The sequence below is a fragment of the Neolamprologus multifasciatus genome, chromosome 3, assembly GCF_963576455.1.
Source record: "Neolamprologus multifasciatus chromosome 3, fNeoMul1.2, whole genome shotgun sequence".
NCBI lineage: Eukaryota > Metazoa > Chordata > Actinopteri > Cichliformes > Cichlidae > Neolamprologus > Neolamprologus multifasciatus.
Genome location: NC_140441.1, coordinates 18,003,447 through 18,031,410, shown reverse-complemented (window position 1 = coordinate 18,031,410; position 27,964 = coordinate 18,003,447). Strand labels below are relative to the sequence as shown.

Here is a 27,964-nt window from a genome sequence, read left to right as displayed (position 1 = left end):
CAAAAGTCTGGAAGTGCATCTTATTTCTTCATATATTTTACTAGGAAAACATTCATAAGCCAAAAACAGAGATTCTACAATTCTAAGCTTGAAAGTCAGTAAAAAATGTGATTCTTCAACACAGCCTGAACTGTTAGGCAGCTTTCTTGTCATTTAAATAGTCTTCAGGAACAGTTTTCCAGGCTTCTTAAAGGACATTCAAAGCTCTTCTTTGGATGTTGGCTGCTTTTTGTTCTGTTCTCTGTCGAGTTGATCCCAAACTGCTTCAATAATGTGAAGCTCTAGGTTCTGGGGAGGCCAATCCATGACGGACAGCATACCACTGTGTGTTTATTTCTATCCAGGTATTCTTTTACTGCATTGGCAGTGTGTTTTAGATCATGGTCATGCTGAAAAATGAATTGAGTTGCCAATCAGAAGCTTTCCAGATTGTATTACATGTTGGATCAAAATCTAATCGCGTGTTTCTTTTCCAGTTCTTTTGTAATTTGGCAGAACTCAGCCTTTTCTCCTTGTTTTGCTTCCTTAAGAATGGCTTCTTTGGCACCCGTTTAGGTTACTGGTTGAGCAAACGCCCATATGCCTTGTGGATGAAATGGAGCAGCAAAGGTTTGAGTCAAACCTGTGGCCTAATCTCTCAGGTCTGTGTCAGGAGTTTTTTCCTTTTGTTAAGAACATAACTTTCAGATACTGTTCTTCTACTAAAGATAGTTTTTGAATATAGGGTTTCAAAACAAAATGTTATGCTTGTCAAAATGTGTTCTCATAATCATAATTTTCATAAATACACATGATGAAAAGCCTGCTGGTGATAAAGTGCTTGAATATACAATTTTAAATTGGAAAACAGAAAATAAGTGAAAAAGCAGCCAATCTCCAAGGAAAATCTTTTAAAAACCTTTAAAAAGCCTGGTCAACTTTCGCACAAGTTAAAGTTTAAAATGGCAAGAAAGTCAAAAATGGCAAACAGCAACATATAATGAAATGAGGGATGGGTCAACACACAGCACAGCACTGTAAAAACTGAAACTACTTTTAGGCTACATTGCAGACAGTCATTCCACAGCAGGTGTTTCCTTGCAGGTGAGGCAAGCAGCAATTTATAGTTTAAGGATGGAAATGGCACCAGCAGTAGTAGTGTAGAGGTACACAAAGAAGGAAGTGGAAACTCACCCACTGTGAGCTGACCAGTTAGCAGGCCTTGTTCGTTTCTGGCATTCAGCGTTACGTTCTTGTTTGACCGCAAGACCAACAAGCTGTCCTAGGGGGAAGCATGGATGGGGAAGGACGAGACACACAGTGGGAGAGAGACGGAGAAGAGGGGAAAAAGAAATGCTGCATTAAAAAGCTTCAATCTCATAAACAGCGTTGGAAACTGTTAAACTTATTCTTTCAATGTTAAAGAACCACAGAGGAAGGAAGAAATTAAATATGTAAGATCACTGAACAGGAATTATTTAAATCCCCACACTCAGCAGCCATCAGAGACTGCCTTGTCTTGTTGAAATCAGAATTAATGTAATTATGCTGGTTTGAAGTAGATTGTAGTCTACAGTAAAAAGGTTTCCCAAGTGGATCTTTCTTGGATAATAACCACCAAATTACACAACATTAAGGCTAAAATGGAACAAATTAAAACCGAATTATTGAAAGATGAGTAATGAAGTGAAGAAAGAGATAGAGGAGGAGGAAGGCGTTTGCAGGGCAGCCGAGGACGTGTGTGTGATGAGCGTGGGTGCATCCACTTTTTTTTCACCGCTGCAGACATTTCAGCTGTGGACCTATCCTGTTTTCTGGCAGCTCTGCATTTTGCAAGTTTATAGCTTGTTGACATTTGAATGATGGCACATGTGCCTTTTGAAAAGGCTTTGAAATGCACCCATTCTACCTCAGACGTCTACATTTCCCTGTAACATCATCTTATGAATACATTTAGGAGACTTCTACCTGGACTTTAGATTTTAAATACCTGACCGCTACAATCACACACTTGCTATCACACAAAGTATATATGGTTGAACATCAACATACTCCGGGAGGGTTATGTGGGTCTGCGAAAATGTGAAGCACATATCAATGTTTCTTGTGTGTTGTATCTGTCTGTCAAACGTCCTAAAGCAGGACGGTACTCTTGGTACTTGACTACAATATTTTATAAACCTATAAGAGCAACATAAACAAGAATTCTGTAAAAACAGATGTTGCTGGAAGCTCAGTGACATAATGACAACTTGTGCTCTAGGGCTGCAAACCCAGACAGTATGTCAAGACTGCTATAATTGATTTTTGGACATCTTCAGGCAGTATAAGAAGCTGTAGCAACACTGACCTAGCGCCACCGTACAACTCTTATGGTGAAAAGTTAGCAGTAAGCAGTTACTCTTTTACACATGCCACAGAGCGAAATTACCCTTCACTTGGAATTGTTTTCAGAGCTCTGTGTGTCGTTTCTTTTTTAAACACGCTGTTCTTATATTAAAAATGATCCCCTGTACACATGTAGTTCAGCACAGTTTCATAACGCAATTCAATCTATCCAACAAGACCATTCAGTGTAAATTAGTGGCAGAGGATTGGTTGGGCGATACTTCTATGCGAGTTAGTCACCAGGAGGAGGTAAAGAGAGATGAATAACTGGTGCATCTCAACGATGTTTTAGCCACAGTGCTGAAAAGCTTTTCTGTAAAAGTGGATCTATTCTGCTTGCATGTGAGCTGAGATATATGTGCAAGTAATCCATGCGACTCCGCTGAACAGTCAATTTCAGGCGCTTTCTTCTATTTCTATGTCGATAAAAAGGGGTGTCCTTAATACGATCATATGATGTGTTAAGACCAGACTAAAGCTACAACATACAGTACAACAAGACGTGAGCTTTGCAGGGTCCATTTCAAGCATGTAATTTTAGCTTTTTTTTGCCAGGTGCATGTTATTCACAGGTATGGGTAAACCATAAGGCATAAACATGCAAACATAATGACAGTTGATTTCTGAAATCCTTTTTTACCATATGGGCGTTTACTTAAGTCTTGAATACCAATTTTTATTACACATTTTATTAAATGGAGGTGGATAGTGTCTGGTTGACGAGTGTAGGAGTTCGCTTATGTTTCAGACAATGGAAAGCTGGCATTGTCCTGTAATCACACAGGAATTTAAATATATTATACTCTATATAAACTATTATATTTAGCTTTGATTTATTCTTTTTGTTTTTTACATTTTAATGTAATTAAGCATTGCAGGATGCCAACTGCGCAAACAGACCAAACAGCATGGGCACTCATTGCCAGTGTCTGTTGCCATCAGTGTGTTTTATTTTAGTGGCCTGAATATATGAGAATTTACCTCCGTACATGTTAGGGGTACACTAGTACCTGTAGAAGGTTTTTTATGTTTAGTCAGGTAAGCCAGCTGCTACTTTCTTTAAAACATCAACTGGTGCTGATGGAGAATTTTACTATTACTTTACTGCAGCACTCTGGTTGTTCTGCAGTGTGTTAGTCAACCACAGGCTCATTCTGACCCAGGGAAAACGTCATGTCACTAGCTTTACAATTGTACTAAAACAAGTGACATTTACAAGCATTTAATCACAGTCTAGTATTTGAGCAAATACTTCTGCCGTTCCCTTAATCTTAATAATTATCTCAACTTTGCAGAGGTCATTTGGTTCATTTTCATTCCCCGCTCGCTCTTTTCCGAAGTTAATGTGCATCATCAAGTTTCACCACGAGGCAGCGGCATCATGGAGAAATTTGACTTCTTGATTTGAAGTATCCCTTTAAAGAGTTTATAGGTGTTTAACAGTATCCTGAGGGGGCACGGCTGAGACGCTCGTGCTCTCCTTAAAACCTCGCCGGGATCACATAAAAGGCTTTTAAAGTCACTGTGTCTGCCGAGGAAGGTCAAGCGCAGATCAGAGTGAATGCACGTAAACGGAGCCTGTTGTTGTAGGTGTACCGGGCCCCATCAGACTGAAAAATTACCATGACTGGTATAAGGCAGAGGATGCCTCCCTGCATATGATGAATAAGTTCAGAGCGGAAAGCGAGAGCACGTCACCCTGCTCCTAAGAAATCGTTTCAAAACAAAGCAACTCTGTGCTGTCTAACGCTGTTGACTTTCAGCGAGTGAGTATAAAATGAAATCTGTTTAAAGCACAGATAAAGAGCACTGTTCAGAATTTAACTTTAAGCCTAACCATCTATTTGCATAGAGACATTTAAATTTTAATTATGCCGATTGTTGTACTGGAGGCTCATTTACATACCGAGCGGCACAACTAAATGCTATTTTTTTTTAAATGCCAGGCGTGAAAAGGCAATGCTTATTATGCCTTAATTTCCTCATTTAAATAAGAAATCTTGCAGCAGGCTGTTTAAAAACATGTCTGCAGTCATATTCAATATTAAAAGTTGCCTGTATTTTAGTGCAATGCAAATCAAAGCGGTTCTAGCTTTCCGAGGCGACGCTGCAGTTTGCGGTTTAAGCTGCTCGAGATTAACAGGTGGATGGCTTTAAGCCGTCTTTTGCCGACTTGAATTCAGAAATAGTGCTTACAATCAGCTCTCTCGTGCTTATCAAATGCAAGTAGGTGAGGCTTAGTGAAGGAGAAGTTTCACTCCAATAAAGATACACCTGCATCTGCGGCTATTTATAGATCAGTCAGGCTCCCCGGAGACGATAACGAGAGCCAACAGTCTGAACAGCAGAGATGTGATTAACTGTATCTGGGCACCGCGATGCACTCGTGCCACAGTGTTCAGTTTTCAAATTCCAACCAAGTTTTCATTTGATTTACATTTTTATCAGCGACAGTGTGCCATCTCTAGTGGTTAAAAAGTTACAAGATCATTTATAAAACCCCCAGAAATGTTGTGTTATTATAAAATCCATGTCTGCTCCATGATTTGCCAAGATTACCTTTAAATAAAGACTGACTGCTCCCACATCTAGAGCCTCCCAGCTGTCAGATTTGATCTCCATACTGTCGTTTCTAATGGGGGTAAAATTCTATAGTTGCAAGCAGCTGTGGCTGGAGAGGGTTAAAGAATTCAGCTACAATTACTTTACTATATAAATGAAAAATCTGTAGTTGGTATACATCCCAGGCCTCCTGCCTTGTGTTATGTCCATTCCAGAAGCTGATTTCTTTCTTTCTGTAAATGTTTGAGCTGGCAGAAGAAAAAAAAGTTCTTATCATAAATAAAAACACTTGCCTCTTAATCGCCAATAATTGAAAGTTCTTGGAATTACATCATTAAATTACAAAAAAACAGCAAAAAGACTAATTAGAGTGGACTGGCCACTTTGCTAAAATATATCACTGCTGTTCACTGAATCTAATTTGACCATAGTTTGTCCTTAAAGGCAGCAGAGATTATTAGCCTAATGCATGTGCAAAACAGGAGCAATTCCAAAAGATAAATTGCTAAACTCAAGACTCGTCTCCTTTGTGCATTTATTTTCTGTTTGCAGAGAAATTTGCTGAGACTTTAAGATATGCAATCCCACGGTGAGATGAAACATCGTGTCTAAATTCTTTCATTTAACTCGACGTTAACTACCTTTAACTTTGCCCCAACCAAAATATTCAAATATTCAGATAACCATATATATTCAATTCATGCAGTCCCAGTGTCATTTAAAAGTAGTACTGATCTACCCTGTGAGAAGTTTCCTCTCGATGAAAACGGGAGGGGTAAGAAGTGCCCGCTCACACGTCTGCTTTCACAAACACTTGAAATTATAAATGCAGTGTTCCTCTGGCAGGTAAAACTCGAAGTGTGACAAGGATTTCAAAAAGCCTGAAATTGCTGTTGCACTGTTGCACGCAGACGGGTAAAAATGTCGAGTTCCAAATTGATTTGTCATGCCTGAAATTATAACAGTATTGTGGCTTTCACAGGTGTAATTTAAGCTATTGTCTCACAATCATATGCTTGAATTTTGTTGTAATCCAAACGTCTGATATTAAGGTCATCTCGCTGTATTGTTTTCACAGTCCTCATACGAGCCTGTGTTTGGTGGAACAGCTCAAGTTTGCATGTAATGTGCTATCTGCAGAAGCTGACAGGTGAAGGCAGAGAGGCGGGGAAGGAGGGAGGGCTGAGATAGGTGGACAGACTTGCAGGCAGTGAGGAAACCTTTGGGGCAGGAAAAAAATAATATAGAAAATCTTCCTTCCATCCATCTGCCTGTCAGTTTTGACAGACAACTCAGCACAGGTACGTATGAAAACTGCAGCAAAAGAGGCTAACATTATCACACATATTAAAACAAGCTGAGTGTTAGGCTCTAACGTTTTAACAACTCAACATTATGGTAACACTTAGAATGAATATAGATAATAGACCCTCATTTGATGGCGTGTGTGTTATTGAGCATTTTCTACAATATGGACAAAGCATTTTTTATTAAAAGGAACAAAATTATTGAAATCTACTCGGCCCTGTGTGAAAAAGTAATTGCCCCCTGAGCCTAATAACTGGTTGTGTCATCATGGCAGCCTTTGTGATTATAGTCATTGAGTCTTTCAATCTGGAGGAATTTCGGCCACTCCTCTTTGCAGAATTTTTTTAGGTTAGGCCAAACTGGATTTTCCAACATTGATGGCCTTTTTAAGGTCAAGCCAAAGCACCTCAATTGGATTTGATTCTGGGCTTTGACTAGTAAAAGCTTAAATTTGCTTTTATGAGGCATTCAAAAGTGAACCTGGTGTGTTTTGGATCATTGTTCTGCTGCATCAAAGTGTGTTTGAGCATCAGGGCACAAACTGATGGCCGGACATCCTCCTTCAGGATTTTCTGGTAGAGAGAAAAATTCATCATTGCATCAGTTACAGCAAGACCTGAAAAAGCAAAGCAAACCATCACACTACCACCACCACCATATCTGAATGTTGGTGTTCTTTTTATTTATTGCTGTGTTAGTTTTATGCAGATGTAAAAGAACAAAAAGTTCAACTTTTGTCTCGTCAGTCCGCAGAATATTTTCTTTCGATCGCATTTTTGGCTTCTTTTTTAAAACCTTCTTCACTTTGTCAGACAGGTTCTGTTTAAGCAATTTCTTGATTCAGCAGGTCTGGTATGCGTGGCTCGTTAAACTGAACTCAGCTTTCCAAAAAATGCAGTTTATCACAGTTAATTCATGACTTAAAGGGAGGGGAGCAATTACTTTTCCACACAGGGCCAAATAGATTTGAATAATTTTTTCTCTTAATTAATCAACATTTAACAACTGCATCTGCAGCTATTTACTCAGGTTACCATAAAAAATGTGAGAAATATGCAAAAAACATAAAAGCAAAAAATCAGGAAGGAGCAAATACATTTTCATGGCTGTAAGGTTACACAGACACGGCTGGAAAAACTTACTTATAATATATAATACTTATAATTTTCTGACCACTTGGTAAAGTGCAACAAGCTGTGAACGCAGACATATGATCATCTCATGATGTTAGTATGGGTAACCCATTAACACTAACACACTGCTTACACATACAGCAGCAGATGCCGACCATCATTAGCATTCCTTTGAACTGATGCTTTTAGGCGCTTTCCTTTTAACTCTGTTCGGTCATATATCGGGCTCTTTATCTGCAAAATGTTCAGCAGCAGACCGACGACTCTGCCTGCTGTTTGGTGCCTAACAAGCTGTGAACAGTGATTTTATCAGAGGTTTCTACTCAAACAGCCATATGCTGCTGCTGAGGTTGACAGAGTGACTCAAAACGCTAAAGTTGTGGGTGAAAAAAACTAAAAAGACACACACACAAACACACACAAAATAAAACGGTAGAGCCGAAGAAAACGGAAGAGCCTTTTTCTGTAGGTTCATCAAAACAAGAACTCTGATATACATATGGTTACTTGGGGAAATGATACATGATTTTAAGCTCTAGTAATAATATGAAAAAGTTTACAAAAGTCACACAGAAATCCAAACATTCAGTGATTCTCTACACTGTGTGAGACAAAACCTGTTACATGTAACGAATAAATACTGTTAAATAACAATTTATACTACAAGAAAAATTAAATAAAATGTGTTAAAAATCAAATTTAAACTCTTACTAATATATTTATTATAATATTGCTTAAATCTTTAGCTTTTGTTTTGTGGGTAACTACCCTGATTTATTAATATGGCCTATTTATCACCAGCGTCACACAGAGACTGTAAACTGCATTAACCTACCATTAAATATACACTAGGTTGGCGCAGCCCGCTCTCCAGCGCACTCGCACAAAAGAGATTTTAAATCTCAAGAGCTCCACTTCATGGTTAAATAAAGATTTAAACAAAACCGACAAGACTTTGGTTTTATGATTAACAGTGGCTTCTTTCTTCCTTCCTTTCTTATTTCCCTCCTGTCTGCCTCACTCCCCTGGGTGACAGGTAGGTGGATGCAATTAAATGTGCAGGAATAAACTGAACTTCAACTCAACTCATTTGAATTCAATTGAATTTGAAAGTAGAGCCAAACAGCAACAATGATACAGAATGACAGTAAAAACGAAAAGAAAAAAACCCCAACAAAAAACCCACAACACACACACACGCCTTTAAACAGAGCGTATCATCCACAGTGACTTTCTTTTAATCATTTCGACCTGCAAAAGAGTCTGCAGGTCAAAATGCTAACCTGCTGACACTTTAAAAAACACAATAGAAACAACCTGATTGCATTTTTCCATGATTTTGCTCGGTTAATTAATGTAAACTGAAAGAACAGCTGTCACATCGCAACATGCTACTCTGACGCTGCTCTGCCTTTTTAAGGGGCTACTCAGCATGTACTTTGCTGCCAGCTATCAGAGTTACTGCCAAAATAAGCAGAGGGAGTATTTCAATATGTTACCTGCAGATTACAGCTTCAGTTACTGATTAAAATTTAAAGCAATGATTGACTCGTGAAAAGGAAAAAAAACATATCAAACAGTTTAATGTGAGTTTAGCAGCTGCAGCTTGAAAAATAAATAAATAAATAAGGTCATGCTATATTTGATTTTAAGAAACCTTTGATGCACTACCAAGTTCACTGCCATTTGTGGTAATGGCTTATTGATCAATGCTGGTTATCTGACTGTAGAGAAGATCCGTGCACTGTTGTGTAAACATAACCATAATCCCTGCTCTGTGTGTGCTTGACATATTTCCTCAGGTGAGGAAATATCGAGTGACCCACGGAGACTTTTGTCCTGCAAATATCTCTGGTGCGGCAGATAAGAGGGGCCCTGCACAGTGCTGTCTGTAAAACAAGACCGTAAAAATGTCTGCAGGTGGTATTGAACTAAGCGGTGAAATATTGGCTTTGTCTAATACTCCGTTTTGGGCATCTGCTATGGCCGTGTGGTGGTTTTTCCTTCTACCGCTAAGGCACAAGAGCGTTATATTTAAATCAACATTTAGCTCCAACTAGGACATCAAAGAGCACCAGTGGGCAATTCGGAGTTGTTTCTCAATCTGCTGTGGCAAATTGGAGCCATAATCGAGCCACTTCCTCCATCCATGTCCCTCAAAAAAAAAAAAAAAACCCAGAAAAAAAAAAAATCAAATTTATACTGGAACCCTAGCCTACAGTGCTTGAAATTGCTTTCTGCACCATGCCTAATCACTGAAAAAGGGGATGATCCAACTGAGCGTCTGTGATTTGTGTGGGAGAAGAACATTTGGATCAACTTTGGACTGGAGCTGTGTTGGTTAATCTACTAAACATCAAAGAGGAGAAAGGAGAGGGAGGAAGTGCACAGGGGGAGGAATTTATCACGTGGGCTTGATTGGAAATCCAGCAGGGACACTCTGGTCCCCCCCTGTAATCGTCTGTAATCTCCTGTAGGTTGTATGTGGCCTGAGAGGAGCTGAGAAGCAGCCTATTACCCACCTCTTGTCGATGGGAGGCCCTGATAATACGCCGTTTGAGGACGACGGGAAATGAGGGAAGCCGAAGAGGAAAGGAGTAATACACAGAGAGGAAAGGGGCCGTCTTTTATTTTATTTCATTTTATTTTATTTTTTAAACCCAGGCATGCATAAAGTCTGAGCTCGGAGGAACGTTGGCCTTTGTTGATAATGAATTGATCATAACTTCCTCAACAGTGAAAGATCAATATGAACTTGTCTGCAGCTTTAGAGACATCTTTCTCCCTGAGAGCTTTTCACATGCGTTTCAGTCAATGGTACTTATTCCTAGTGCATCAGAGAGTATTGATCAACAAGCAACTTGAAGCTGGTGAGAAAAGGGAGCAACTTACCCTTCTGGACTGAATCTCATTAACATACAGAGGCAAAAGAAACTCGCTGATTCCCTCCATGCGAATCCCATCCTGGTTCAGCTTGAGGTTTCCCATTCCATCCTGAAACAGAGTCATGATCATCAGTGATGCTGTAAGAAGCTGTGTTCATTTTCCTGATTTGATTTAAAGGATTATAGCTTCCCAAACGGTTTTTAAAAAAGAAAAAAAACAGGATCCTGGCGTCGGTGAAGTACATTAGACGGAGCTCAAGCTGTTGTGTAGCAGACAGGCCGGTGGACAGGCAGCGGGGCTGAGTGACAGGGAAGAAGTAGGACATGACATCGAGGTGACAATGCCACAGACACTCAGCACTGTCAGGTTGACAGCCTGCATGCAGTGGGAGGCAAACTGAGGAGGAACAGACTAATGTGGCAGCTATGGAAGCGAATGTTGAGAAGACTCATGGAAACAAGAAAGAAATTAGATTTATGGTCCTGCTGATTTGCATGAAATAGTATTAGCTCAGTATTGTATATTAATATGCACGTTTTGGGGGTTTTCTTCTTACCAAGGTCAAAGTGGGTAGTGTTGTACTGCACTGTGATATATTCAAAGCTGCTGCTAATGTTTTGTCCACTGCATTTACATAAATGGGCACGTGTGATAAATTGGACAAAATAAAAGACTCTGCTGTGGAAAATAATGGCTGCGAACAATATCAACAGAGCTTTTTTAACCATATGGGACCTGACAGTCACTGCCACTTACACACCAGCTTTCTTAACTGCTATCAAAACGACTCAAGCTGTTCCTCGCCACACACGGTTTAATGATTAATAACTGCAAGAGCCAGCCAACTCCTCTTTGAAAAAGGACCAACTTACATTTCAAGCAGCGCGCTGTATTAGAATTTTACAGTCAAATCAGACACTTGGCATGTAATAGCAGGAAAACCATTAGAAAGGGGAGGCATGTGACATTAAAGACATCCATATTCTGCAGAGATGGTCCGTTCCAGCTATTATCCATTATTACTCACCTTCAAGTTTTACATAAGCGCTTCTCAAACTGTGTGACTGAACCCATAAACTCTGCAGGAAAGAGTTCACAGAGGTCACGACGGAAAGCTGTTTTTCTCATATACAGTGGGGCAAAAAAGTATTTAGTCAGCCACCGATTGTGCAAGTTCCCCCACTTAAAATGATGACAGAGGTCAGTAATTTGCACCAGAGGTACACTTCAACTGTGAGAGACAGAATGTGAAAAAAAATCCATGAATTCACATGGTAGGATTTGTAAAGAATTTATTCGTAAATCAGGGTGGAAAATAAGTATTTGGTCAATAACAAAAATACAACTCAATACTTTGTAACATAACCTTTGTTGGCAATAACAGAGGTCAAACGTTTACTATAGGTCTTTACCAGGTTTGCACACACAGTAGCTGGTATTTTGGCCCATTCCTCCATGCAGATCTTCTCAAGAGCAGTGATGTTTTGGGGCTGTCGCCGAGCAACACGGACTTTCAACTCCCGCCACAGATTTTCTATGGGGTTGAGGTCTGGAGACTGGCTAGGCCACTCCAGGACTTTCAAATGCTTCTTACGGAGCCACTCCTTTGTTGCCCGGGCGGTGTGTTTTGGATCATTGTCATGTTGGAAGACCCAGCCTCGTTTCATCTTCAAAGTTCTCACTGATGGAAGGAGGTTTTGGCTCAAAATCTCACGATACTTGGCCCCATTCATTCTGTCCTTAACACGGATCAGTCGTCCTGTCCCCTTGGAAGAAAAACAGCCCCATAGCATGATGTTTCCACCCCCATGCTTCACAGTAGGTATGGTGTTCTTGGGATGCAACTCAGTATTCTTCTTCCTCCAAACACGACGAGTTGAGTTTATACCAAAAAGTTCTACTTTGGTTTCATCTGACCACATGACATTCTCCCAATCCTCTGCTGTATCATCCATGTGCTCTCTGGCAAACTTCAGACGGGCCTGGACATGCACTGGCTTCAGCAGCGGAACACGTCTGGCACTGCGGGATTTGATTCCCTGCCGTTGTAGTGTGTTACTGATGGTGACCTTTGTTACTTTGGTCCCAGCTCTCTGCAGGTCATTCACCAGGTCCCCCCGTGTGGTTCTGGGATCTTTGCTCACCGTTCTCATGATCATTTTGACCCCACGGGATGAGATCTTGCGTGGAGCCCCAGATCGAGGGAGATTATCAGTGGTCTTGTATGTCTTCCATTTTCTGATGATTGCTCCCACAGTTGATTTTTTCACACCAAGCTGCTTGCCTATTGTAGATTCACTCTTCCCAGTCTGGTGCAGGTCTACAATTCTTTTCCTGGTGTCCTTCGAAAGCTCTTTGGTCTTGGCCATGGCGGAGTTTGGAGTCTGACTGGTTGAGGCTGTGGACAGGTGTCTTTTATACAGATGATGAGGTCAAACAGGTGCCATTCATACAGGTAACAAGTGGGGGACAGAAAAGCTTCTTACAGAAGACGTTACAGGTCTGTGAGAGCCAGGGATTTTCCTTGTTTGAGGTGACCAAATACTTATTTTCCACCCTGATTTACGAATAAATTCTTTACAAATCCTACCATGTGAATTCATGGATTTTTTTTCACATTCTGTCTCTCACAGTTGAAGTGTACCTCTGGTGCAAATTACTGACCTCTGTCATCATTTTAAGTGGGGGAACTTGCACAATCGGTGGCTGACTAAATACTTTTTTGCCCCACTGTACTTCTATAGGACAGGAAGTCTTTCTGTAGCCACAACTATCGCCTTGATTTGGCTACACAATGGGATGTGTCATTGAGGCTACATTCATCATTCATAAAATTAAAAAATAAAAAGTATATGGTATGAACAAATAAACATCTTATATACATATCTATATATAAAAATTTGCTTAAAGCTAGTTCAACGTTCAATTTTAACTACTAAAACGGATTCTTCTATTCAGGAATGCAAGAAAATAACTGATTTGGTATCTTGATTAAAAAAGCAACAATGTGCTTTACTCATTTTTTTTTTTTGTTGGTAAAACTGTACATTTGGAAATAAATGGATGACAACAATAATTAAAATTTCATGTTAACATAAAAAAGGATTTTGGTAATTACCAGTTTACTTTTGTGTGTTGCATTATTGTCCCAATACTAGTACTTAAAATTATTTAAATTGTTCATTTATTTATTTATTGTTATATTTGTTTTAATTAAGTAATTTCTTTACTTTTAATTAATTTATTAATTAATTTTTCTCTCTGATTGTCCGGACTGTAAATATGTTCAGTGCATCTTAGTTTGTGTTCTGCTATGGAAATAGAAAAATATTTTTTTTAAAATGGAGTCTCAAAAGAAATTTGTTCCACCTTAACTACCTTTCCACGTGTTCAGGATTTCACGTTTAAGTTTTCATTATTAATAGCACAACATCTGGGTAACCATGGCTGTTAATTAACGCTGGAATGAACAAAATAGGGATCGTTAATAACAAATTTGTTTCACTTGAGATTTTCCTGCAGAAAGAAGCTAAATTTAAACTTTTCAGCTTTAAAAGTTGTCTGGCCATCTGTGTGATTGAACTTTCTGAAAAGCAGCACATCATTGGTGGGATCTTTTGCTTCACCTGCGCGCTTTAAAAAAGTCATGCCAATAAAAGTCACACCGATTTTTCAACTATCTAGCTGTACAGCTCGTCCTACCTCTCTCCACAGGTAACAGCCCAGTGGTTTGCACTTAAATTGATTCTTTGCCATCCCGTTTCAACAGAAGCTACACCAATTTAAAAAAAAAAAAAAATGAAATACCAAATACTGTATGAAATGAAGCATGATCCCGCAACTTCACCTCACATTTACTCGGGGGCTGATTTTGGGCTGTATATAATTCAGTAGAAATTGGACAAGGTTATGCCTTGCTGCACCACAATGAGCAGACTGAAGTGTGAGGGCAGCTTTGTAGGGATGTGTATGAACAGATTGGCCCTGAGGGATGTGTTGAAAGAGTCCATAGCGGCACAAATGGATGGAGTGAATTACAGAGGCAGAGAAAAGCAGGGAGAGCGCCATCATGCATGAGAGCAAAGAGCAGGGACAGACAGGAGAACAAAGTCAGGGGAGTTTAGGAGGTGTGTGTGGCAGTGTGGAGGTCAGACTGTGAAGTTGCTGCTGTGCTGGGAGGAGGCGGCATAGTGGGTGTGAAGAATTCAGCACACGCTGCAGTCACTTAAATAAGTAGATGGGAGGTAAGAGAAAAAGGAGGGCGTCACAAACAGCCTCAGTTCGATAATGTTCAAAGCCTAAAGGAGACCCTCAGCATCAGTGAAACAAAGGGTGATGTTCCAGAGGAGGAACTCCTGCCACAGTTAAAAGAGAAACTGTAGAGCCAAAAACAACCTGAGCTTTACCCCCTCTGCCCTCGACAGACGGGCAGAAGTTTTGGAGTTGTTTCTTTAATGCTACATATCTGCTTTATCATCCTATTTGATCCAGTCAGAGGATGAGGGATCCAAGATAGCACACGCACATAGCTTCACCCAGAAAAAAATTAATAAATAAATAAAAAGGGAAAACAGCCCACATGGTTTTCAGACCAGTGACTTCAAAAAGGATTGAGTCACATAATCCATTTTCCCATATTTAGAGGGGAAAAAAGCATTTTCAGAGAAACTTTATTTTTAACAATCAATGCTTTTGAGCAGTGTGCATCATCAGGCTGCCCATGTGATGTAACCGCAGAGATATTCACACACTCAGCTTGCCGGAAACATTCAGGTTGTGACTTCTGATTTACCGGGCAGCTTTATCGTGAGCGTTTATCCCGTCCCACTGGATTATTAATCCTAAGATTAATAGTTGACTCAAAGTCTTAAGAGCTTGATTGCTAGACCTGCAATGAACCCCTGTTGGCCTTACATCGTGCTTAACATCATTGTTTGAACTGAGCTAATAATGTTCATTCTGGAGATTATAAATACTGAACAACTACTTTTACTGAAATTCAGAATAGAGAGTCAAATTCAGAAGCAACTGAAAGTGTGATTAGGTTGTGATAACAGCACCGTGATGTATCTTTAGCCAAGCAGAATACCTGCTAATGCATTAACATAGTGAACAAGCAAGACAGTCTATTACTTTTCTAATGATGGAATTATCATGTTAAACCATGTTACCACAATAAAACAAACAAACTGTACAACCGCGATACTGTATCAATACAAGGATACCAAATATCGATATTTCATCAAACAATTAAATGAAAATTCTCTGGAAATACTACAAATATGAGTGATCATCTGATGCACGACCATCCAGAGATAATGTTAGCCAAAAAAACTTACATTAAATTATCTCAACTGAATTTCCATCCAGCAATAGACACACGTAGCTTGACAAAGCTAATTCAGCCAAAGCTAATGGCTCAGTCACATAAGTAGAAATAGGAGAGAAACATCCTGCATCTCCCAAAAAAATAAATAAATAATCAGGTGCTGTCTGGTGACTGTTTTGAATTTTTTCATATTCTGTGGCAGACTAAGTGGTTACCCAGAACATGAGGGTGTTGCACACTCACGATCACTTTTGAGGACAGGGCGATTGCACAGGTCACCTGATAGGAGGCAACCTTTCTGCAAACAGCTGCAGTCTGACTTGGACTGACTGCAATCGCTCTGAGAGAGATTGTTGAAGGTTTGCTGTCTCATTTATAGACAGATTACCAACATGTTGCCGTCAGTCTAAATGAGTCTTTGTCAGTGAGCACAACTCCAGGGGACTCGACCCAACTGACTGCCAGCTGGTTATAGTCTGGTTATATTTCTGTGGATTTCTGTCTACGTAGACAACAACAGATATGAGATTTCTGATGATTTATTACAGTTATATTACCAATTTGACTCCATTTAATCACTCACTGATAGCAGACTGACTCTTTCTGGCAACATTTATAGCAGGTTTTAATGAAATTAGTTGTTGTGCTTGACAACATCATTTGCCGCAAAGAAATGCAGTAATGCAGTTTTTATGTACTGGAGAAAATGAAACTTAATGTTGAGGATTTTTTCCCTTGATAGGATGCCAATATGGCTGCTGAGTGGAAAATCTTGCTTTATTTTAAATCAAGCATTGTTGTGTGCACCAAGTGTTCAAAGTGACTTATTTTTTTAATGTAAGTTCTCCAATACATCTCATTTTAATAAATGATAATCAGTGGCAACTTTAAAATGTAACAGCAATGCCCTCGTGGTGCGGTTCTTAGAAGCTACTGTTATGCTTTTTTTTTTTTTTTAATGAAACTTGCTGAGTCCTGAGAGATCTGGAGCAGCGAAGTGCATTTTCTGAAGCAACACCAACAGCACTGATAAGGTCTTTCACTCATGACATAGATTGATGACAGAAGAAGGAGCAGAGGAGTGATTGTAATAGTCGAGGGGGTTTGGGGGGTTGGGAGGGGTGCTGCCATTGGGAATTTGTTGACAAAATGGTAAATTGTGTGCATTGTCCCTGAAAATGTCACGGGAGGAGCTCGCAGCTTCTGCCTGTTTGGATTTTGCTTGAGATTAACACGTTCTGCTGCCAAGGCCTTTCCTAATACTACAGAATCCAGACGAATCCAGTACACAGCACGAGATGCCCATTATATATTTGATCCCCTATATTTGTAACCCTGCTGTCAATACTTGTTTAGTTTAGACACTAAAGCAGTCTCAATCAAATCTAACTGCTGTACACTGGCTGATTTGTCTGATTTACATAATTATGTTATTATTATAAATGCTTTTCATAGGAGAGGGTTGGAACACAGCACAGACTGGAGTGTATCAGAGAGGGTAAAGACGGTAAAGCGAAGACAGTGCTGCCAACAACTTGTTAGCCTACTCTAAGTGCAATAAAAGCTTCCAACGACTGTTAATGTGTCTGAGGGAACAAGACGCACACCACAAATGCTGTTCTGGATACAGCATTATGGTTCTCCTACTGAGTTAGTGGTCGACACCTCTGATAGGCACAGGAGGACGAGCTAAGACCAACACTTTGTTTCAGTGATGCTGGATTTAATAAGAGTACAAGCCTTTTTTGCAACAATGAGCTTAATTGTGCACATCTGACAGCTCTGAAGGAGAGCCTGACAGCTTTAAGGAGAAATTCTGGACCAGTTTTCTTTGCATGTTTGAGGACAGCACTAGAGATCCTATGAATATATGTATAAATATATGATCTCTAGTGCTGGTCTCAAATATCTACCTGCACATACAGAAATAAGCTTTCCTCTCAGGCCACCCCAAACACAATACTGTTTATTTTTTTGTCTGATGAAATTCAGTCGGAGATTTATTTGTCCTGCAAACTTTACTCAGCTCCAGCTGACGGCGAGTCACCCTGACATTATTCTGCAAGATAATGTGGGAATTCATTTTCCCCTCAATAATGGCCACCTGTTAGGAATCAGAAGGCAGCAAAGCAGCCAAAATCATGACCGCTCCCTCTATCCACGGGAGTCCACAAATCACAGACAAGCTTATTCAAATACTGCTCTTCATACTTCAGATTAGAGCGGGACTGATATAGCAGCAGGCAGATATTATTGCCTAATATTAGCCATTTGCTGATATATATCTACTGGGATTTTTATTAGCTGGTAAATAAACATTTAAAAATTACACAAGCAAGGTGAGAAACACTATTCCACCAATATTATGAGTGCTGGCATTGCATAGTCTGTCCACCAGAGGGCGCTAACCAACTTCCTTGTAGGCATTATGTTTTTGGAAAAGTAGTCCACTTTCGTGACTCTGCAGCGGTCTACATAGGCCGGGTCCTTCGAAGACCGAGAAAGCCGGAAGTGCAAGACTGTGAAATTGGACGGTCTAGCCTTCAGATTTGCGTCACCGCTGTCTCGGTGGAGTTTAATAAACTCAGCTGTCTGCTCCTTGCTAATATATATAACAGGACACTGCTGAAATTCTTGACCATCTCATACTTCTTTTTAATCAGTTTTCTGTTTGATGTTTATTCAGCTGTGTGAAAATCCCACAGGAACCCACCCGAGGGATTAATCAAGTTTTATTTAATCAAATCTAATCTAATAACTTTAATCTCAACCAAACCGATTTAGTCCGGAACAAATAAAACACTGAAAAAAGCCAAACAATAACATTTTTAAGTTATCTGAGTGACTTACATATCATGTTTAACCTGAGTAGCGAAAGACATTGGGGGTCTGAAAATGATGAAGACGGGAGTCCGCTGTTCTAGTGACCCTTGAACCCCCAGCTAGCTATCGATCTGGTGGGTAACAGACATCTCCGAAAATGCCGGAGCACTTTTGCAAATATGTGATGTCTTGATAAACCGAGCAGATATTTGAAGTTTACGCAGCTACATTCTCGCCTGAAAATATCTTAAAAGTTTATTTTGTGACCCAGAAAGAATAAAAGAGTAATATTAAAACTTAGTAGCAGCTGCCATTGTTGGAAACTGGAATTGGCTGGGCCACAAAGGATACACCCGACCCATCCTTTAAATCTGGGGAAAAGGAGGAAGCATTTGTCGGCCGCATTCGTAGGAGTCTACGAATTGGGACAGCCTTTGTCGCGTCGCTGTGACATAATCGGTCTACAAATGCGGCCTCAGGAGGATGCGGCCTACGTTTTGGGACACAGCTACTGTCTTCCTTAGCCTCTCTGTCATGTGGAATTCTTTTTTCTCTTTACCGTCTCCTGCTGGGACTGATTTTTTTTAACCATGGCTTTGTAAATTTGGGTGTTATCTGCATAGAAATCGTACACATGTCCATAAAAATAATGATGTCAGCTTCCCTAAACCACTGCTGTAGTGCACTGCTCCTCTCTTGATCCTGGGCCTTCTGCAGCCGTATATTAAAACCACAGTGGCTACTCTTGGTCTCAAACTGGCCTTTGATTTTATGCAAGACAAGCAGATAAATTCTGTAAATTCTCTAATACAACCTATAGCTACAGAAAAGGCTAACATTGTTATCTTTTTACAAAAAAACAGCTAAACATGAGAGGTTTTTGTGTTTGTGTTCTCCATTCTTTAAGCACCGTTTAAGCACCGGCACCGTTTCAAAAGTACCGGTTTGGCACTGGTATCGGATAAAATCTAAACGATACCCATCCCTAAGTGGCACAAATAATTTGTGTGGCATCTTATTGAATGCAGAACAGCTGATTGTTCTATAAATAGTTTGAAATGGTTATTTAAAAAATCAAGGTAAAAGGTAAATGGATGCAAATAATAAATAACTGCAAACTTTGTTTGTAAAACTTGTGCATAGGATTTTAAAATTGACAATTTATATTTGCATTTAAAGTTATGAAATATGATTCATTAAACATGTTTTTGGTTGTTACAGTAAAAAATATAACATTTTCTACTCTGATTTTATGTTTTTTTGTCTGATTTTAGATCAATTGTGTTAATACAGTATGTCAAAAAGAAAACACAACTGAGGTTGTGCTGAAAAGGAAGATACCAAACAAGGCAAAATAAGTATTTTTTAAAGGTGAAATGTGGAGGGAAAATCAAAAGTAGTTAAAAATAGCCAATTATACCCTGGACCGCAGAGGGTTAAACTTTTTTTTAAAGTAACGCAATAGTTACTTTTCAAGTAATTAATTACTTTCAGAATATTGTAACTCAGTTACTAAACTCAGTTACTTTTTTGAAGAAGTAACTAGTAACTATAATTAATTACTTTTTCAAAGTAACTTGCCCAACACTACTGCTGATCTAAGGTTTTCACAAAGGATCACTTTTTACACTTTCTCATTCATTTACTTTTTTCAATTTTTTAAAAAAAATTGTTTTTAAAAAATTAAATTGTCAGCAACACAATACATATCTTAGCTGCTGACTCCAAATGTTCCCTGAAGATTGAAGTCCATGGACCATCTGCTCCTGGCAGCCCCAAAACCCATTTGAAAACCAGGGACAAACAAGCTTTTTCAGATTTCCCCCTCACTGTTCTTTTAAGATTATTTCTGCCATTTTTTATCCTTTATTTGAAAGTAGAGCAGTGAATACAGGAAAGTAAGGAGAAAGAGAGGGAGAAGTGGAAGACAAAGCAAAGGGCCACCACAGGTCAGAATCAAACCCAGGCAGCTGCATGGGGCACAGGGTCACCTGCTCACTCACTGAGCTAAACTGGCTCCCTTTAAAACACATCTTAAAACTCATCTTTGTTCCTTGGTATTTAAATCAGAATCAGAGTGGTGTTTTCTTACCTTCTATTTATTATTATTAATATTATTGGTAAGGGTTTTTTTTTTTTTGTTTCATTGACTTTTTGAGAGTGTACTGCTCCTTTGTATGATACCTTGTCAAACTGGTGTTTTCAATAAAAAGTGCTCTATAAATAAACTGGATTGGACTAGAAAGAACCAGCTGATCTGGGCACAGTAACCCACGAGTTGTTGTGACAATAAAACAAGATCATTTTTAAACAGCAGTCATGTGATCTTAGTAAGAATTCACAAATAAATACATGTAACAAATGTTATTTAAAAAATCTGTTTATGTTTTTTGTGCCTGCAAGAAAAATAATTACTGGCCCATATCAACTTTTTAAATCACCGAATATTAACATCAGTCAGAATCTATTCATATGTTGACTTTAATGATGAGATCATAGGCTTCCTTCTGATAACTCAAAGTGTGTGTTTGCCGTGCTGTACTCACCACTGAGAAATTCATAACCTTTATGATCCAGACGGTGAGGGCCAGGTTAACTATCATGGTAACCAGGAGCAGTAGCAGGAAGAAATAAAGACATCTTTTTCTCCACCCGTATAAACCCACCGGGTACACGGCATCGCAGCCTGGTCGTTGGAGGTGCAGGGACTGGGATGCAAGAATAAACTGCTCCTGGGTAATCTGGAAAACAAACAAAAAAAACTGTGTGTTAGTCGGCTGTCAAGGATATATTCACTCCGCACAGAAGCAATCCCATATTCTAAGTGGTTATTACCTTGCGAGTGCCGCTAAAATGACTCTATGCTGAGGCACGGCTGTGTTATTTTACAATTTTTTTTAAAGTGGTGCCACTACGCAAAAAAACAAAAGATGAAAGCATGGCATGAATATCAGCTAGGGTATTACCACTAGATTAAGAATTTATATCTCGACATCTTAGACCACAGTTACAGATTTCTGCTGAGAAAATTGCAAATAGCCAATTTATTTATTGGTTGTTTGCAATGTGCATAAACCTGGAAACAGCACAGTAGCCCAATGATTAATCAAGCTGTGTCCAAAAGACAAGGTCATTTCGTGACTTAATTTTATTTTAAAAAAAAACAAAAAAAACATAAGAAACCAAATCAAAGCCTTAAGGTTGTGCATTTCATCCCACTGAAGGAAAGAGGGATCATCTGTCAACATTCATTGATCAGAAGAAAAGCCATCAGTTGTCGGAGTAACTGGCCCCGAAGTGGAAAAGCTCTTAAACAGCATACACTGCAAGTCAATGAGCATAAATCTACAGCCAAAACTAGATACTAACGAGCTAATCATAGTGATTAATGTAAGCTACACTCTGGAAAACAAGGTCCTTGACCTTTCTCTTCTTCTTGTATTTACGTTCTTTAAAAATCAAACTTCATTTGTACCGGCTTAATAACGTGTCACAGCTTTGTTTTCACTGCTAATTACTTGTTGACATTTTGTCATTCCAGTACTTGGAAAAGAAAGTCACTGAGAGCAACGGCTTCCTGCAGATGACCTGTGCAGCATTCGCCTCGGGCTGAGAACTTCACAATGTTACTACCCATCAACCTTTCAGTGGAAAATATTTCACATGGCTGGCTTTATGGAGCTACATCCAGCACAAGATGTGAAACACACTTAGACGGTTGCCACAGGCAGTCAGTACACGACTTAGGTATAGGACTATTTTATTTTCAATTATTTTTTTTTCAATTAATTTGACTTCCAATAATTATGAGAACGAGATAATCGAGAGGAAAATGGTCATTGTGCCATTTTCAGCTTCTCGGCGATGTTCTCGTTTTGCATCGTTGTAAATCCAGCCCACCTAAATTAACATTTGAGAAAACACACTGTTAACAACCTCGACTGTTGCGTGATGTTTCTAGAGTAAAATACTTGTGACATCGGCACAGACCAACATAATGCACGAAGCCCTGCTGTTCAGTATGCAACTTAGAAACTCCCTCTGATTTTTACAACCAATTACTGTGATGAATGATTCATCTATTAAGTGTGTTTTGACAGTGACCATGGGTCAACTCCAGCCTCAAGACAACACAAGATAAGAATTTATACCTTCAAATCAATATTACAGATGATCTTTTTTTTTAAGCTAAATCATTTGGATTTTGTTGGGCATGGGTAGCTGTGCCCAGCAGCTATCTGCAAACACTCACCTATGGTTACAAAAACAAAAATGTGCCAGCCAGTGCACCAACTCTGAGGCTTCAAATCGTGTGGCCAGAAAGTCAAAAGGTGATAGCCATCTTTTATGTACAGTCTAAGGTAAATTAGCATAAGTAATAAGGATGTGCCGACTCGATATTTGGACTGGATATCGGCCTGATATAGACCCAAAAAGGTGGAGCCCATATCAATTCAATTCAGTTTTATTTATACAGCACAAAATCACAACAACAGTTGCCTCAAGGCGCTTTATATTGTCAGGTAATCTCTCTGACAATCATCCGGTGTCAGTCCCCTCAGTTCACTTCTCTGTTGGAGTTGGAGGTGTTTCACTGTAGCTACACCAACAGCTTCTGTCTGTATGTTTGCAAAACTGTTTCTCTTAAGAACAAACTGTGGTTAAAGTGAGCCATCATGGGTGAAAAGATCAGATGTGGCTTTCTCTCCTTCTCTCACTCATTCACTCACTCTCACTTTGTTCAGAGAGTTTGTCCAAGACGTTAGAAGGACGCTGCTTTAAGCTTTCATTATACTTGTGATAAAGTAACGTGTTGTCAATGCCATTAAATATTATTTCACTTCAGCTGTCTCCTGTCAGCTGCGTAGCTGTTTGACTATGAAACAGTAGCAGGCACTGTGATATTCAAAGTCAGTCCGATGCAAATAAATCAGATGCATAACACAAGTACATTGCTTTTCCATTGTATTTATCTTGTTGATATCAATCATTATTTAACTAACACCAAAAATTCTGGATATTTCTTGGATGTATTTTTCTCTTACACTTTATGTTACAAAGTTTGAAAGGATCTTTAAAGTTGAGTCTGATGTTTCTTTACACATATAACAATGATTCTCTGTCTCTGTTATGGTCACCCATTATTAATTTAACACTGGTATCGGCTCAGTTCCTGTTATCAGCAGATACACACAGTCGAGGTATCACTATGGAACTAGAAGAAAGCCGGATGAGGCCATCTTTAATAAGTAAAAGGCAAAAAAGCGAGCTCTTCTCTCTACATCATTAAAGCTGCCTCCTTTTGGAGATTCAAACCACGCCAAAGCAATAACTTAAGCTACAGGCATGTTTAGCACTGCGGAGACACTGAAGTGTCCTGAGCCACTGCTCATCTCTTTGTATTTGGTGCGAAAATAGTAAATAGCCTTCAGACATTTATTGAAATATTTGCAAACATACATGGAAATACAGTAAAAACAATTTCTAACAAGCCTGAAAGTCAATAACGTGTAAGATCACCTTTATTCTTCAACACAGCCTGAACTCTCTTCGGCAAGAAACTTTTACACAGTGAAGCAAAAATCTCACTGCGCTTGTTTCCAACACCACTGAGCCTCCACCGTTTTCTGCAGATGTGGAAATGTCCAAATGTCCACAGAAAAACTTTGAAAGACTGTCAGAAAGCCTGGAGGACTATTGCTCAAGAACACTTTTAAAAGGGAAGCAAAATATAAAGAAATCAAGGGCGTCTCAAGAATTTTGAACAATGCTGTGTGTCTACACTCAGTCATCACAGATCGTTATCTTAAAAGATCTGAACATGTGCTCAGGGGGGTTGAAGCCCTGCTAGAGTCCCTTCAGATCTTCATTTTGCTCTGTTCTGTCTGTCCTGTACAAATAGGCACCAGCAGATCTTGTTCAAGCAAAATCACTTAAATAAGCTTTTGGCTTTGTGGACAATGATGGCCCTCTACACACTATGACTTCAAAGCTTTACGCTGATTTCTTACTAACATTTGTTTTTCTTTTTTCTACAATATGCCAGCATTTAGGGGTCTTAACTGTGAGATGGAACAATGTCCAATGAGGCACTGTTAGTGAGTAACGTTAAAAACAACAGAAAAAAAAAATAATGCACTTTTCTTTCATTTTTTATGCAGTCTGCTGAACCCAAAATAACAAAACATGACAGAGAATTTAGTGCTCCATTTCACCCCATCCACATAACACAGCTTAAATTACGATGCTCATTTCTGTGTTTTTCCATCCACTCCACATCAATCAAAACAGGATAAACTGGAATTTGATTGAAGGGTCGATTTTGCGCCATCAAAGTGCCTCACCACTCTGCCTGAATAACTAGGTGCCTGCCAGCCACGAAGAAGCTGCGACATGGGAGCTCTGATCTGAGATCAGAGAAGATGATGTCTGTCAAGTGCGGCTGTCCGAATGAGGGCGAGCAGTCGCTGTTCTTCAGCAGATCGTGACCGCTGGCTGACAGCGTGAAACTCTCGATCACAGGGTGCAAGGTTGGCTGAGCTCTCAGCTGCTCTGCTCAGCTGTAGCTGGCCTGGATTTATACTAAGTTTGCCATGCCACTCACTCACATAGATATACATGAAGAAAAGATACCAGCCCATACAATCCAAGATAAAACGTCCGTTTTATTATGTCAATTTTGTTCTTTTCGACTCTTTTTTTAGACCAACAAAGCAGAAACTATAATATAATATGAAATGCTTTAATTCCATTACACACACATCCATAACTGACACACCTGTGCACAGTTCCCCCCTCAGGGACCCCCAGATGTGTAATGCATGCACAAGTAAAGCCATGCCCCACATGCTTTATTCACACTCAGCATGCCATTAGCATAAGACACTTATGGCAGGCATCATTAGCTTGTATGTGTTTTTCCCCCCCTGACAGGCTTTCATTAACTGTGGCAGAACGGGCAAAGACTCTCAGCAGGGTAAAGACTTTTTCCAAGAAGAACTCAACTACTTTGCCAAGGTTTGAGCACGGTGAAGCAGAATATATATATATATATGGTAGCAGACGTCTTACTTATAGAGGGAGTCGTGCTGCATAATATCTGTTTTAACAGTCAGGACAGAGAGTCGCAGTCTGTGAAGGTATTGTGTTGTTGCAACAAATCAATATCTCTTACAAGGGTGAGCGGTTGATGAATTTTAGTCATTATAAAAGCAGAGACACTGAAGGTGTTTTTGTACAACTGTGCAGCATTGCATCATCAGGCAGTGTGTGGAGTGGTGGTAAAAGGTTGGTGCTAGAAATAGACACAACCTTCGGGCTGCGGATGAGTTCATGGAAACGCCTGCATTTTTCTTTCTTTTTTCAGATTCTTTACTCCACAACTCCAACTCATGACTTCACTGAAGAATGTGATATTCAAAAGACGAAGGGGACAAAACATGAATTAATCTTATAACTTTCCTGCACATCATGTATACACTATAACTATTCTGTAATATGTTATATATATATACACACACACATGTAAATGGGACCTCTACTGCTCATTCCTTGCTCCATATTTTTATTCTTGAACTCTACTAGAGAGTTTTCACGACTCACACTTATCCTTATTTATCTTATACCAGGCCTTCGTGCAGCTCCCCAGTTTAACCTCTGTGTGTAAAAAGTGTTTCTTTTCCCTTCCCTTCTCCCCTCCCCTTCCTGCCAACTTTCTTCCCACTGGATGCCCTTTTTAAAGAGAAGGTTTCATCAGCAGCAGGTGGGTGGGGCGTTTGTGCTCACAGCCAGAGCTGTGGACATGACCGTATTCGGAATATCTTTTATCACTGACATCATGCAGAGCCAAGAATAGGACAAAATGGTCAGCGTGAGCATTTAGGAGAGGACTGTGAACATAGGTTTTATACTACATGGCTAATATGGCCATTTATTTCAGTGCCCAGTGGATTGAGGTATTTGATGTTATGGGAATGAAGGAGGTGCTTGGTGGCATATCAAATGACATTACCAGAATAAATGCTTCTAATGCTAGCAAAAAATATTCCTGCCTAAACCACAACAAATACTCAGTCAGCACAAACTGCAGGCCCACCTGTAAGCCAAGGGACGGGGCACAGCGGGGCATTTAAACAGCGTGCAGAGAGAGAAAGAACAGATAATAAACTGGTAGTTAAATCCAAAATTAAGTCCACAACAGTTCGCATGTCTCCATTGCTTCACTCAACACCTAATAGCCTAACTGCACTTGTGTGAGTGACTCAGTCTGACTTTCAATGTTTGCTGTGGGAGGTAAGTCTCTTCCTAGTGAGTACGAGAAGCTTCAGTGAGAGGAGGGAGTGAATGCTGTTAGGAGCAGTCACCTTCTTCTACTGGAGTGCGTCAATAAGCTGAGGATGCACTGGTTACTGAAACTGGTGAGTAACCGGAGTAATCAGGTTTTTTTACAACACTTAACAACACTATTTTTAACTATGATAGTTGACACTGGTAAGTCACAACAAACCCACAGACAGTCTCAAACCTAGGTCACCAATGCAATTCATCCACGTGATGCTAATCAGCCAGTCATGTCACTTCATTGAAAATGTCTGTGTGCGCATGTGCGTAAACAGAAAAGTCTGTGACGAGACGAGATGCAGACGTGCCAAAAAGTAAGTGAGGGAAACAGAAAGAGAGAAAAGAGCTGCTGTCAGTGTTTCCTGAGCTTGGTTACATGTGAAATGTTGTTAATGAAAAAGAATGAAAGGGGAAACTCAAACGTCTTTCTTTTGTTAATTTAAGGACTTGAGAAAACTTTCTCAAAAGCTCTTTTGAAATGTAAAAGAAGAAGTTTTATTTTTTTATTAGATAGCCCTCCAGCCCATATTGAGAATAAATAATAAATATTATTGAAATACTGAATTGAATATTATTTTACTTGAGAATCTGCCGCCGCTTTGGTTTATTGCCGCCAGAAGTTAACATGGTTTCATTCATAAATTGGCGTTTTCGCTCATGGAAAATGCAGCGTTTTCAAAACGCTCTCGAAATGCATACATTTGAAAACGGTGCTTTCGCATCGCAGTGTGGATAGCGAAAACGGAGACTTTCTAAAACGATGACGCATGTTAGTCATATGATGCAGTCATGTGACCAATTAAACTAAGATAGCGGAGGACATTATACAGCAGTTGTTTTGTTTGCTCTCAGTTTTGCCCTATTAAAGATTAATATCAGTTTGTACATGCTCCAGATAGCTTTTCTTCAAATTCTTTAACTCTCACTCGCTTTTGCAACTTTGTACTTTTGTGTTACTCGCAGCAACAACTCCACCTCATTGTTAGTCCATTTTAAAAACTCGGTGCTTTTGCTCAACATTTTGCCGCGACGTTTCAAAGAGCCGGAAAGTAAATAAACGGCAGACAGAAATGCGTTTTACGCATGCGCAGTACTAGAACGTAAGCATTTTCGGCCATTTCAATGTGGACGCACAACTCTGTGAAAACAGCTGAAAACGCTAGTGGGGACGTGGAGCGTTTTCAGACGAAAACGCCGTTTTCAAATCTATCCGGGC

The 27,964-nt window shown here is 39.6% G+C and overlaps 1 protein-coding gene across 3 annotated transcripts in view; it reads right to left on the bottom strand.

The window, feature by feature from the left end:
- Nucleotides 1-27,964, bottom strand: part of LOC146521818 (zeta-sarcoglycan-like) — a 62,013-nt gene that overhangs the window by 27,771 nt on the left and 6,278 nt on the right. For all 3 annotated transcript variants that reach the window (XR_014871953.1, XR_014871952.1, XM_085148756.1), the window contains exons 2-4: nucleotides 20,955-21,149; nucleotides 10,263-10,364; nucleotides 1,174-1,261 (exon numbers count right to left, since the gene is read on the bottom strand). Coding sequence is in view for 1 of the 3 variants with exons in the window: in XM_085148756.1 (XP_085004882.1) it covers nucleotides 1,174-1,261; nucleotides 10,263-10,364; nucleotides 20,955-21,149 (385 nt within the window). In the remaining 2 variants the exon portion in view is untranslated. The remainder of the gene's footprint in view (nucleotides 1-1,173; nucleotides 1,262-10,262; nucleotides 10,365-20,954; nucleotides 21,150-27,964) is intronic.